The sequence below is a fragment of the Protopterus annectens genome, chromosome 10.part0, assembly GCF_019279795.1.
Source record: "Protopterus annectens isolate FY-2018-M chromosome 10.part0, PAN1.0, whole genome shotgun sequence".
NCBI lineage: Eukaryota > Metazoa > Chordata > Ceratodontiformes > Protopteridae > Protopterus > Protopterus annectens.
In genome coordinates, this window is record NC_056744.1 from 399949994 (window position 1) to 399963398 (window position 13405).

The following is a 13405-nucleotide window of genomic DNA, read 5'->3' on the forward strand; positions in this document are numbered from 1 at the left end:
CTTGGATTTCCTAACTCTAGGTACTTTCTCAAGAATCCTTTTCAAGTTTTCACCTTTACTGAACACAATTCTCGGTATCCTTCCAATAATGTCCTTTGTTGTATTATCCAAACAATAATTCCATGCATCGCTGCAGCAATGTCAGTGGCCTTCTCATTATATTTAAGAATTAGACATGATGCCACCAGCTTTGTCAATACCTTGCTGATGCACACCCACCATACTTCTGGATAGGGGAAAATGGTCTTTTCCTCTCCTTCTTCTCTCTTCGCTTTCAGCAATACTTTAAGTGGATAACCCCTATCCATCAACATACCGATAAGCTTGTACATCTCCTGTTTGAATAGTGTCTCTTTTCTGATGATGAGGGTGGCAACTTGTATAGTGCAAAAAGGAATTGGAATAACTGTCCTTCCTATACAAAGTACTAGCTAAACCGTCACCATCTTTAAAGATAGTCATATCCAAATAATTTACTCTATCTACACTCCATACATGGGTAAATTTGAAAAAACTAGTAGAACCATTTATGTATTCAACAAACTCATTTGCACTCAACTCGTCACCATCCCATAGGATAAGCAAGTCATCCAGAAATCTATTGTAAAGTACAATTTTCTCCCAAAATCTTGATTGAAAAACACAGGCTCTTTCCCATGCCAAATGCCAGAGCACTGCTGGAAAATTTCCCCTTCGAATCTAATAAAATTGTTTTCCAAAATGATTTCCATCAGGTCACAAATAAGATTTATCCTACTCTTGTCAATACTTGGACATAATACCAGACTATCCCGAAACATTTCCATACCCTCCTCATGCGGAATGACCGAAAATAAATTAACAACATCAATTGTCAAAAAACAAAAGGGCCTATTAGAACTCCCTACAATTTTCAGTCTCTCCAAACAGTGCCATGAATCCTTTACAATGTGGGCCACACCATTTAAAGTTGTTTTACATAAATCATCTACAAATGCAGCAAGGGGTTCAGTCTTTGAACCCTTATGCACTTTTGGGATACCAAAAATGCATGGAATAACGGGGTGTTTAACGGAAAGAAAATCAAATTCCTGTTCTGTAATCTCACCTTGGAACAAAGCATCTAATAAAAACAAATCAATTCCTCTATAGGCAACATTTATTTCATTGACTGAAACCCTTGTATATATACTATTATCTTCGAGTAACACCATCATTGACGTAGAATAATCAATTTTGCTCATCAACACCATACCCCCACCCTTGTCTGGTCTCATACATCTAATATTATCAGATGACCTCAGCTCTTTGAGAACCAATGATGCATGTCTCCCATCACTACATATTCTTCTAGCCTCAAATTCAATCAACTTTTCTAAGGCCAAAATATCATTACTATTTGGTGGGATAAACGTACTTTTCCTTTTCAGTCCAGAACTAATATGGTTAAAATTTAATGAAGAAACATCTTTTCTGTCATGAAAATAGATCTCCAAATTTAATCTCCTCATAAAAAGCTTGATGTTGATTATAACCTGGGAAACATCAAGCTTAAAACTCGGAACAAAACTGATTCCTTTAGTGAATAATTGAAAATACACATCCCCTACTTCTAAATCAGTGTAATTGTAAATGAAAAGTTCAACAACTTTACAACCAACACATGTATCTGTTCGAATTGTATTTGTGCAACTTCATGATTACTGCCAATGTTGTCACAATCACATCCATGTGACACTTGCTCATATACATCACTCAAATTAACACCATAATCCACATTCAATGCATCATTAAAAACATCATGTTCAATCTGCACTGTCATATAATCATTACAACAATTACCCCCCCCCCCCCATTGTTGACACATTAAAACATCAGTAGGTTTTGGCTCAAAACAACATACAATATTATTATTATTATTATTATTATTATTATTATTAAAAGTCACTGAAACCTCCTCTGCTGGAAACCTCGTTGCCTGCCCTCCATTTGTCTGTCCACCCTCATGGATCGCTGATCCTTTTTCATAAGTCTCTCCGATCTGCGTTGGCCTGGAACCTGGTCCAAAAAAACATCCTCCTCATAAAAATTATCATGTACCACATTGTCTTCACACTCCGGTGGGTGAAAACTACCAGAATGAACCCTCAACTGTTCCCCCTCACCGTGCAATTGGGTGTTGACCATTCTAGCCTGTTGCAGTTTATTACCAGGGGGGTAGGCATTGTGGTACTGATAATCAATTCTATCCCTTGTTAATTTTTTCTGCTTTAAGGCCTGGTTTTTGACCACAAATGCTTCCAAATTCCTCAAGACCCTTTGAAATTTGGCCTCATATTGGAAAAACAATAGGTCAGAAGTAATACTTTCATGTAACTTAACTTTCTGAGTATCTGTGGACAGTTGTTGCTGTGTATTGTTGGTTGTTTTTTAAGGGTCTATGTTATAACAGCAAACAATGAAAAGATCGAAGGCTGTTATATCGACCACAAAAGAACAAAAACAAAAAATAGCAAACAGCCAGAATAGCGAATTTTTTCCCAGGGAAAAAATTTGCTGTTCTCAAAAAAAAAAAAAAAAAACACACTAAAGACTATTTTAAGTGGGGGGCTTCGCCCCCCCCCCCCCCACTTAAATATACCAACACCGAGATCACATTACAGCGCCAAAAATGGCAAAGTGACAGAAGTAGCCAAGCGACTTCTTTCCCAGGGAAAGAATTCACTTAAAATCCGCTTTGTCATTTTGCGTTTTCAACATTTACAATTCGACAAAGACGCATTCGACATAATATGTCTTCGTTCTTCTGACAGGAACCCGTTTTTTAAATAGTGTTTGAGTTTCATGTCCTGGTTCAGCATATTTTCCCACTTTAATTCCCTCAGTTAGTCATGACATTGTAGTTCCTGCCTTAGAAAACCTCAACTAATTTGTTAATTTTAAATAAAAATACATAACAAAAGATCATTATGCCTAGTCCTGCCAGCAAAGCTTTTATTTACTTTTTGCAGAAGTTTTGCAATAAATTAAATTAATTCTGATTATATTGAGATTAAGTTTATGTAGAAACATGATCATTAAAATAAACAGTTTGATTTGCATGGTTGGTACTAACACAAATATCTTTGCACAGTAATAGCAATTTAGTGTCAAAGTAAACTGTCTTTTTTTCATTCAGAGCTGTACATAACAACTGCTTTTGTGTGCTTCTTCCTTACATTGACTAGCTCAGCATCTTATGACTAACTATAACTATTGATTTGCTTGCACTTATTTCCATGTGTGTAAATGATATGTTATTTTGGAGATACACATAACATTTAGGTCAAACATAGGTTTATGGCACCATGACAGGAAAAGACTGTAGCTGTAAATGACAGTAGAACTGTGGATCTGTATAGCCTGAATAGTTCTATTACCCCAGTGAGTGTAAGTAGCAAAAGATAATTTATAGATACCTTACTATGCATGCGTTTCTTTAGTAAGAAACTTTCAGATGTGATATGTGGAATGATGTAAGAGTAAAGCAGACAAATTCCTAAAGAAAATATTATGGGATTTCGTTCAGTCCCAACATGGTGCACGTGAGGAAGATGACTAGGTTATAAATGCCACAGACAAAATATGTTCTGGGGAAAAGAAATATACTTAGAGTATGTCCTTTAAGGAACATCTCTCCAGCAGATTTGGAGATTATGCTGACATTTAAGTATCTTTGTTTTGTTCTAGACCACAGCATGCCCTATTATATAATTGAAAAGATTTGTGTTAGACTTGGAATCTGTGGCAGAATGAAAGGTGTTATGATGTCCACAAAATTGCCAGATATTTTCCCCTAAAACTTAACCAAAATGCATTTTCAGTTTTCTAGAATTAAGAGTATTAGCAGGTTAAGGCTGACTAAGTGCTGTTTGTTTTAGAATGTGTTTATATTGTAATTTGAACTGATTTCAGTGTCATATATCTGGTATTTTTTTTATACACAATCTCTCAAAATTACACATCTTTTGATATATGATGAAAGATGCTTTTATACCTGCAAAATGATACTCAGATAATATCAAATACACAATAAATATTTATATGAATTACAAAACAGTTGTGTTAAAAAATCTGAGGCCCTAGCAGAAAAAAAAGAAAAGAAAAAAACAGATATAGTCAAATTCCTGATTAAAAATACCAGCTTTGGTAATACTGTGGTACAAAAGATGTTCATTATACTGATTACTGCTGCAGTAGCCTCGGCTATATGGGTTACATCCTGCAGAGAATATAACAGCTGGCCAACTTCCAAAGCTTCAGGGCAAATGTCTGCGCACCCAAACTTTCAGTCATTTGGAGCTGAGATGACTAAAAAGATAGGTTTGGGTGCTAAGTCCTTCAGAGCTTTCCTGCTACCAAAGACTACACTCCACTAAGGCTTTCGAGGATAGACTGTCGGCTTGTGCTGCTCCTTTGCTTGTGAGATAAGTTTCCTTTGGGGAAAAACCTTCCATTTTAAAAATTATTTGATTATTAATATGTTCATGTTCAGGAAAGTTATTTTAAAACAGGAGTTTGTGTTCTAATACACTGTCATGAGACCGTATAGTACTTTTAAATGAGACCACACTTTCTCCTGTCAGTAAAAAAGTTGTTTAAAGTAATTGAAATATATTTCTTTGTGGAGAAATTGGGTTTATTTTACTTTTGGAGGCTGACAAATTATTTTATAGTGCTTTTCACTGTGTTTTGTGTAAAAATAAAAGTGACTTCAAAGACTTTGATTTTTATTGGCTTTGGCTGCTCATTTTCTTCAGGAAAGAGGCACCATTTCCAGGTTGAACATGAAACAAATTACTGGCCCCACTGTCGGTCCTTCTTCCAGCACGAAAAAGAAAAAGTTAAACAAACAGCCTTTGCCACCATAGCAGGCTTTCAGTTTGCCTCAGCTGCAGTTGGGTGACTCTACTGTGGCCATTGTTTGTTCCTGAGACCACTCATCTTTTACCCCAGATCCTCTGGTGTATCACCTACTGCCACTATGGATCAGAGGGTTATTCACATCCTCTGTGGCTGTTGGGATCCCTCGGTAGGAAAGTAAGAGCCACTCTTGTTGGCCCTGGGAGTGGGAACAGGGAAGACTTCCTTGTTTGGTTAGAATTTTGTGCCTATCCCTGGGGAAGCTGCTGCTACCATTAATGACACTGCCGGCTCTATTTTTTTTTATCAAAAAGAAACTAAAAAACTAAACATGTATCGACTACTCCTCAAACTTCCTTTGACAATAGTAGTTTACAGAGTCTGGCTCAGGGTTTAACTTGCTCCATTTTGTAAGGTTGTTTCTAGTAAAGGAAAGAGGGAAACCTCTTTTCCTGAAAAGATTCGAGATTCTGAATCTGTAGTGGAAGATGAAAAGACAGATGGAGGATTTTTCCTTAGATTTCTGATTCATATCCAGAGGAGAGCTCAATTTCTGATTCTTCCCATGGAGTTTCACTTTCTGTGAGACTATTTCCAGAATGTGTTAGTGTTTTCAGTGGGAGACCACTGAGGTTTTTCAGTCCCTGAGAAATTACTATGTGCCGTTACAGAAGGAATTTCCAGAACCTTCACCCATTCCTCCTGTTCTGTCAGCTTTAGTGGTTGTGTGTGTCACTGCCTGTAATTTTCCTGATAGTCAGCCAGCTACCCAAAAAGATGGCAGGCAGATTGTGTAACATTCCACAGTCTTTTAATGTTTATACATTCTTCACAAATCCAGCAACTATAGCTTTAGTTAATCCTACTGCTGCCAAATGTTTAGTTAATTCGAGTCCTACTCTTTCTGATAAGGATGGGAAAATGATTGATAAATTTGCCTGTCTGTGTTCTCAGAACCTCCCAGGTGATGTAAAAATGAAATGTTAAATTTTCCTTTGGAAAAAAGATTTAGTTTTTGGTTCCTGTGCTGGAGAGGTGATCAGACAGTAGAATGGAAGGGGTAAGTTGATCCAGGGGAATCTTGATTTCCAGCCCTCCTTTTCCAAATTTTCTAAAGAATTCTCTAACCCCTCATCCAATTTTTGGCAACAAATAAATAAACAGTCTCAACAAAATGATGGTAAACATTTAAGAAGAAATTCAAGGGGCTCCAAAAAGAATTCAGTAAACCCCCAACACCAAGGACAGCAACTCAGAATAACTATTCATCAGACCTTGTCCCCCCACCCCCCACTCTGGCAGCCCCCTTTCACTTCCGGAAAGTCTGTATCTCTGCTTGTCTCTTCGGCAACAGATCTATATCTTGATCTGTTTCCTAGGTTTTCCCCTCATACTTCGGTCACTGTGGGGTAATACCTCAGGATTTTGAGTCTCATGGCTTCTCTGATTTTCATGATGCCCCTGGCAAGACTCCACAAGAGAAAGATACAGTGGCATCTGAAGCCATTTTGGTCCCAGCACCAACATCCTTTGTCTTTTCAAATCCCAGTGGTGGGGTTTGTCGGAAGAGAAATCAGTTGGTGTAGACAGCAAATATCCCTAAATCCAAGGATCTCTTGTTGTTACAGATAATATCACAGTCTTGTGGTACATCAACAAGCAAGGGAGAGCTAAGTTGTACCCCCCATTGTGGACTAGCTATGTTAGTTTGGAATATAGCTTCACAGCACAGTCTTACTCAGTAGGCCTCATATTCCATCAGAACAAAATTGTGTGGCTGAAAAGCTGAGCAGGACAGGTGCATGCCCTCATGAATGGACACTAGATCAGGTTTTTTTCCAAGATTTAATCCATCTTTGGGGAATTCCTCAAATAGACCTGTTTGCCTCCTCTTTGAACAATCAGCTGGCAAGATTGTGTTCCAGGACTCCATGTAAGAAGGACTGGAAGACAGATGTGTTTTTCTTTTCCTTGGATAGGAATGCTCCTGTATGCTTTTCCACCCTTTCCATTGATTTCATGGGTACTTCTGAAGATTCAAAAGGATTCTCCCAATATCATTGTAATAACTCCTTCCTGACCCAGGCAACAGTAGTTGTCCTTTCTTTTGGAAATAGCCATGGGCAGTTACCACAGGCTTCCTCACAGAATGGATCTACTCACACAAGACTAGGGGTGTTTGAAACACCCACCCCTAGTCAACTTTAATTGACTGCCTGGATGATAGGGCTTTAATTCCTTTTAAGCACCTGCTTACTGAGAATGTGCAGCAGGTACTAATGGAGGCAAGAAAGCCTGCTACTAGAAAATAATATCTTAGCAAATAGAAAAGGTTTTCTAGTTGGTGCCATCAACATAACCAGCACCTTTCCAGGGCTAATTGTTTTCTGGTTTTACAATATTAGTATGGGTTAGTGTCCTATGGCCTTTTTCCTCTGTCAAGGTTTAGTTATTGGCCATTTCAAGTTGTCTGCGCATAGATCCTCCTCTCTCAATGCATTCCCATGTCAAAATGTGTTTTGAAAGGGGTCTTGCATAAAAGGCCTGTGAGAAAACCAGTGGCTCCTCCTTGAGATCTTAATTCTGTGTGAGGGAAGCTAACAATTGCTCCATTTGAACCAGCTAATCTGGCTGATTTGAGGCACTTAACATAGAAAGCAGTTTTTCTGATTATTCTGACCTCTACAAGAAGGCTATCTGAGTTGCTAGCTCTTATGGTGAGTCAATCCTGTCTCATTTTCCATATAGAAATAGTTTATTTGAGAACTAATCCCTCTTTAATGTCTAAAGTGGTATCTGAGTTTACATTAAGCCATACTCTCCATCTCTCAGCTTTCTTTCCTGAACCTAAAAAAATGAGGGAGAAAGGATATTCCATACCCTGGAACAACTCAGATAGACAACTCAGGTGTTATCTTGACAGAATAACATTTTTACGATCTTCAAATCAGTTGTTCATTTCTTCTGAAGGTAAGAGGAAAGGGCAACCTGTGTCAAAGTATACTGTTTCCAAATGGTTATCTCTGGGTTGTACCTTTTTATACTTATCACAACAAAACTATTCTAGGCAGGGTCAAACGCCTCTCTACCAGGGCATTGGCTTCATCTATGGCTTTCTGGAAAGGGTTAAATTGTAGAAGTATTCTAGGGGTAGGAACTTGGTCTTCTGTATATAGTTTTACAAAGCATTACAAGCTTGATTCTCTCTCTAGGTTTAGATCTGGCTTTGCTAGAACCATTCTCCTGGGGCTTCTGAACCCAACTTCCTTCCTCCAACACCCAAGTGCATTAAGCTAGAGTAATCTACCCATGTAGCTAAGGCTACTTTAGCAGTGATCAATTTGATGAACATAGTACAGTGGTGTAAATAAACTTACCATAACAACAGATGTTCGAATGATCACTGCTGCTGTAGCTTCTCCCTCCTTATATCCCCCTTGTTTTGTGATGTGTTGTTTATGCCAGGATGTGGACATTTATTTTTTGTTGTTTTTATCATTGTCCTTTCAGGGTTCAACCGCCCTCCCTTTCTCTCTTTCTCTCTCTTTGTCTCTCTCTCTCTCTGTCTTTTGAAGGGTCTGAAGGGCTTGGTGATCAAATCTTTTATCAGCTCAGGTTGAGATGACTGATAGTTTGGATGCGTGGAAAGTGCCCAGAAGCTAAGGAAACTGGCTGGCTGTTATATCTTAAGGAGGATATAACCTATATAGCTAAGGCTACTGCAGCAGTGTTTATTGGAACATCTACTGTTATGGTAAGTTTACTTATACAACTGTATTTTCTGAGTGTTAATTCGCAGTGTTTGACAAATTTCCAAAGACATACTGTACAGAACATTATTCAAAGAGTTTGCATTACTGTAGTTCTTACTTTAGTATGATGTTTTTGTTTTCAGGCTTCAAGTAATGGAAGACACTCAGTCCGAATTACTGGCCTTAGCACCATTGATTTCAGAGCAGCTTTTGCAAGAAACCCAACACTTGAATTAAAAAAGACATCCAATCGTCCGGTACAAGGTAACCCTTTTTCAGTTTCTTGATTATACAGTCTACTCACTACAGTTGTGCTTTAGTGCTCATTAAGAAAGAAGTTTAATATGAAAACAGGCTTGAATGGGATAAATTGTTTTCAAGTTTGCACTTTCTTGGGGAAAAGTCAAGAAATGTAACATCAAAGATAGTCTACAGAGCAAATGTTTTCATTTTGTCATGCATTGCATTTGAGATTAATTTAATATACTGATAAGTTGCATATCTTTTAAACAATCTAAGTGTGAGCATTTTTGGTATGCAGAGCAACATGCATGTGTGATTTCATTGCTTTTAGACTTACCATTTCAGTCACCAGCCTACTGATTGTAGCGTACTTGTCCACAATGAAAACAAATATAATCTACCCAAGATCAGTAGCAAACCCTGGTCTAAGATTGGTAACCAAGACTTTGCTGATGTCTTAGTAGCCACTTCATGTGTATTGTCATGATCTGCTGCATGATTATTCAGTCAAACATATCAGTCTTCTTAAGGAAAAAATATGTCATTCAGCTTATGTACTTACATATTTTTTAGTCTTGTAATCCACTGGATTTGCAGTGCTTCACAGTTATTCTTTAAAATGATTTATTTCAGTCTGCTGTCAATGTTGGTGACTAAAGTACTAAATTCCACGTATGGGTGTTGTTTTATAACTTCACAGGTAAGTAATGGCTAGCTGCTTTTGCGGGCCATTTTAAGCTTACCCAGTTTTCCTTTTTGTGCACAAATTAACTTACCCATTTTGTTAGAGACTGGCTTTATGCATCCCACTGTCAATAATTATATGTTACTCTTAATGAGAATAACTGGGATCATACCATAAATCATTTTTGAAGACCCATGCATGGAATAAAGTATTTAGGAGCTGCCTCGGTCCATTAGAAGTACAGGTGGCAGGCCTGGGGTAGATTTCCTGTTTCCCATCCATAGTTCCAAGCTGAGGTTGAGTATGAACAGGGATGAGCTTTGTTTTATATGGATAGGGAGTGTCTCCCAGAGCTTTCCACAGGTATCTGGGAGTAACCACTGGTGGGGATGTGTACAATGTTAGAAAACTCTAGAGGCTATGAGTTTCTTCACACTCTGTCTCTCTCTGTCTCTATGTTTTTTATTGCTCATCATCCCCTGGACTTGTCCATTGGCTCTGCTTCCAGTGCCCCATCAGTTTATTTTTTCTTGCAGGGGGAAGAGTTAGGCATTCTCTGGGCTGGACAAGACCCATACTGCTCTTTCATGCCTGTCCATGTAGTCTTATCAATGTGAAGCAAATTTTGGGCATTAGAGGGACAGATACTGTTCCTAAAGATGTCCATACTGAACCCCTCCCATTGGTGGTTTGTGTACCTGCAATAGCTGCCTAGTTAACTCCTTGGTTCTGTGGTGCAACCATGTCTGACTACTCCGTATCACTTATGTGGAGGGGCAAGCCACTTCCCTCCCTCTCAGATTCTTATAAGAGAGGAGATACCCAGTTCATTAATCAAAGTATGTCAGGGTTCTAACTCTCAGAGCTTATGCAGGTGATGTCCATGCTAAGAAAAAGCAGAAAAACTAAACATTCTTCTTCCACTCAATTAGTGAGAGATCCCCAAAAAGAATTGCATGACTTTACCCATGTGCTCTTCAAAGCACTTATATCTGTATAGCTCCCTAAGTACTTCCAGGTTCCACCTACTGTGGTGGCTCCTTCTTCTATCCCTTTGAAAAGGTGGAGGGATTCTTCCTCTGAAGAGGAAGATCAGGATTCTGATGAAGATTCTGTAGCATATTCTTTTCAGAACCATTCCCTGCTAGCTGTGGCTTCTGAAGAAGAAGTTTCTCTGTCACCTGATTCCCCTTTAGAGGAGCTTTTTTTCAGGGATACTATTATTGATGCAACATTTTAAATGTGATGGTGCTAAAATTTCTGATGCCCAACAGAGATACTATGCCTTGCTTCAGGTGGATAACCGTACATCCTCTGCTAATCCTCAAGTTGTGGAAGTTCTTTTAGATACTTTTCCTTATGCTTCCTTGAACACTAAATTCCAGCCCCCTGTTCCTAAAAAACTTGCCATGTTTTAGAAGGTACTTGATGAACAAAAATTCCTTTATAAAAACCTTTCCTCTGATCCTCCTGTGATTTCTTTGTCTATGGGAAAGAGTACAAAATTGCTACTATCCCATAATGTCTGACAAGGACAGCAGGGCCATGGACAGGTATAGCAAGAAAGTGTATACTTCTGCCAGCTTGGCCTTTTGAGCTATTAAATATCAGACACATATGATGATATTTCTGTCATCTCTTCTTTCCAATCAAGGAGAATTAATTATTGATAAGCCTGACCCTGATAGCAAGTCTTCTGCCTTATCTTTGCTTAATTCTGCTTCTGTAGTTACCAGACATTCTATTTACTGCACCTATGATGCTAAGGATTCATCTTCCAGAGCAGCTGCATCTTTGTGAGCTCTTCATGGGCACTGCTGGCTAAAACATCAGTCCCTTCTGGGGGATGTCAAGGCCAAATTACTGGTTTGTCCTCCTGATAAACAGCATGTGATTGGCTCTGTTGCTGCATAACTATTTAAATCCTTGCAGGTAAGGGGAAGATGATGCAAGATTTCTGATAGATTTTCATTTTTCCAGTCCCTAAATTCCAGAGGAAGTTTCTGTAGAAAGCAGTTTCTTTTGATAGAAGACAACAAAAGCATCCCCAAAAAAGCAAAAGGTTTAATAAGGGGAGATTTTAAGATAAATCAGGAGAGGAACATAATGGTCAAAAACCTCCTTTCCTGACAAGGCTGCTTCCTTATGACTGTCTGCTTTTACCTCCTCCTCCCCACCCCCTCAGCCAGATTCCACCTGTCTCAAAGACTGTCTCTTTCCCTGGAGAGAAATCACTGTAGATAACTGGGTTATTTTCATTATACAAAAAAGGGTACATTATGCTTTGGAAGTCTGTTCCCCTTTTTTCAGGAATTCCTCAACCTCCTCAAAACCAGTTGTACTTGCTCTCCCTGTTTCTGCTGGATCTTTTGAGAAAGAGAGCAATTCAGTCTTCTCAGTTCAGCTGGATGTTCCTAGACATTCAACAAACATACTGCCTTGCTGGTATATGGGTAGTAGAGCTCTGCTACCTTCCCCCTGGCAAAGCTCAGAACTCCTCCCACTGCTTGTCTGTGAAGGAAAAGAACCACTCATCTCACAGGACAAGGATAGCCCTTCACACTCAAAGACAGGGCCTGTTCAGTTTTCTTGTGCCACAGTCAGAAAAAGATCTCTTGGAATATTGCTTCCCTCAAACTAGGTGACATTAGCTGCAAAGTTCAGATAAGAAACTCCTTCTGGGTTTTATTTCCTTCCTCAGCCTTGTCTGTCAATGCTTAAACAGTGTATTCAGCTACTTTAACCATTTTTGTCTGATTAGAAATTTTGTATATGCTTCTATTTTTACTTTGACTCACACAGTAAGACCTGTTGATTAAAAACTTAATTTGGAAGTTTTGACAGGAACACTTGCTGATATTGCATTATTTTCTTTGGAGTTATGATTACTTGAAGTGATTGAGTAGGATCACAGCATTTTAAATGATTATTGCGTTTAATATATAACATGGCACAAAAATTGCAATTTAAACATTTGTGACATGAATGTTTCATCAGTTTATGAAGGCATTTGTCGAAGCACTAGAGTTTTAATAAATTCTTTGGTATTTTTGGATTCTGGGCTGGACTGTTTCTGTTGTTTTTATATATTTTTAATTTTTTTTTATAGTTTTGTATGATTTATTTCTTGTTTAATACTGTTTTAGGCTGTATCATAGGTTCATACGTTTATATTAAGCTAATGACCACCAGGGTCTTTATAAGTCTAGCCATGCAACCCAACCAATTTGTGTCCCCAATTACTTTACACACCTATATGGTGCAGTATGTTAGGACGGGGTAGCTAAGGATTATCTGTAGGGAGTATGTTACTTGGGGATTAATTTCCTTAATGTTGACCTCTAACCATCAGAGATATTGGGGCCAGACCAAGGGCGAATTTGCAATTTCCCTTCCACTGGTCAAGGTTTTGTTTGAATAGTGTCAGGGATGAACTTTGCTTCACTTGGATGGGGAGCTTATGCTGTAATGCGGAAATCCTTTGAGACACATATCAGACTCTCCAACATGTTCTGTTTGCATCTTAGGCAAAGTCCAGGTCCTTGGATCTAGTGTTTATTGTGTTGATAGCTTTGTAGATGTGCAAGAGGTCCATCCAAGCTGGATCTGAGGATGCCGTATATGCCAGACATAGACCACCTCGCAGTAAACTATAAAAGACTGAGTAAGGGATAGGGTCTTAAGGTGATCTGTGTAGGAAAGGGTATTCATACCCTGGATTCTCCTGGTGAGGAACCTTTGAGGGCATTACAACTGTTGCAGGTGCCTGGTTACTTAATGATGAGTGTGATAAGGGCTGAGTAGAGTAGTACTATAACTTCCTCGGACTTGGAATCCACATCCC

General features: G+C 38.6%; 1 protein-coding gene across 1 annotated transcript in view; it reads left to right on the plus strand.

The window, feature by feature from the left end:
- The window catches only part of HMCN1 (hemicentin 1), a 5606893-nt gene that overhangs the window by 1520218 nt on the left and 4073270 nt on the right, over nt 1-13405 (plus strand). Inside the window, exon 7 of the mRNA XM_044085314.1 lies at nt 8777-8897. Within this exon, the coding sequence (XP_043941249.1) occupies nt 8777-8897 (121 nt within the window). The remainder of the gene's footprint in view (nt 1-8776; nt 8898-13405) is intronic.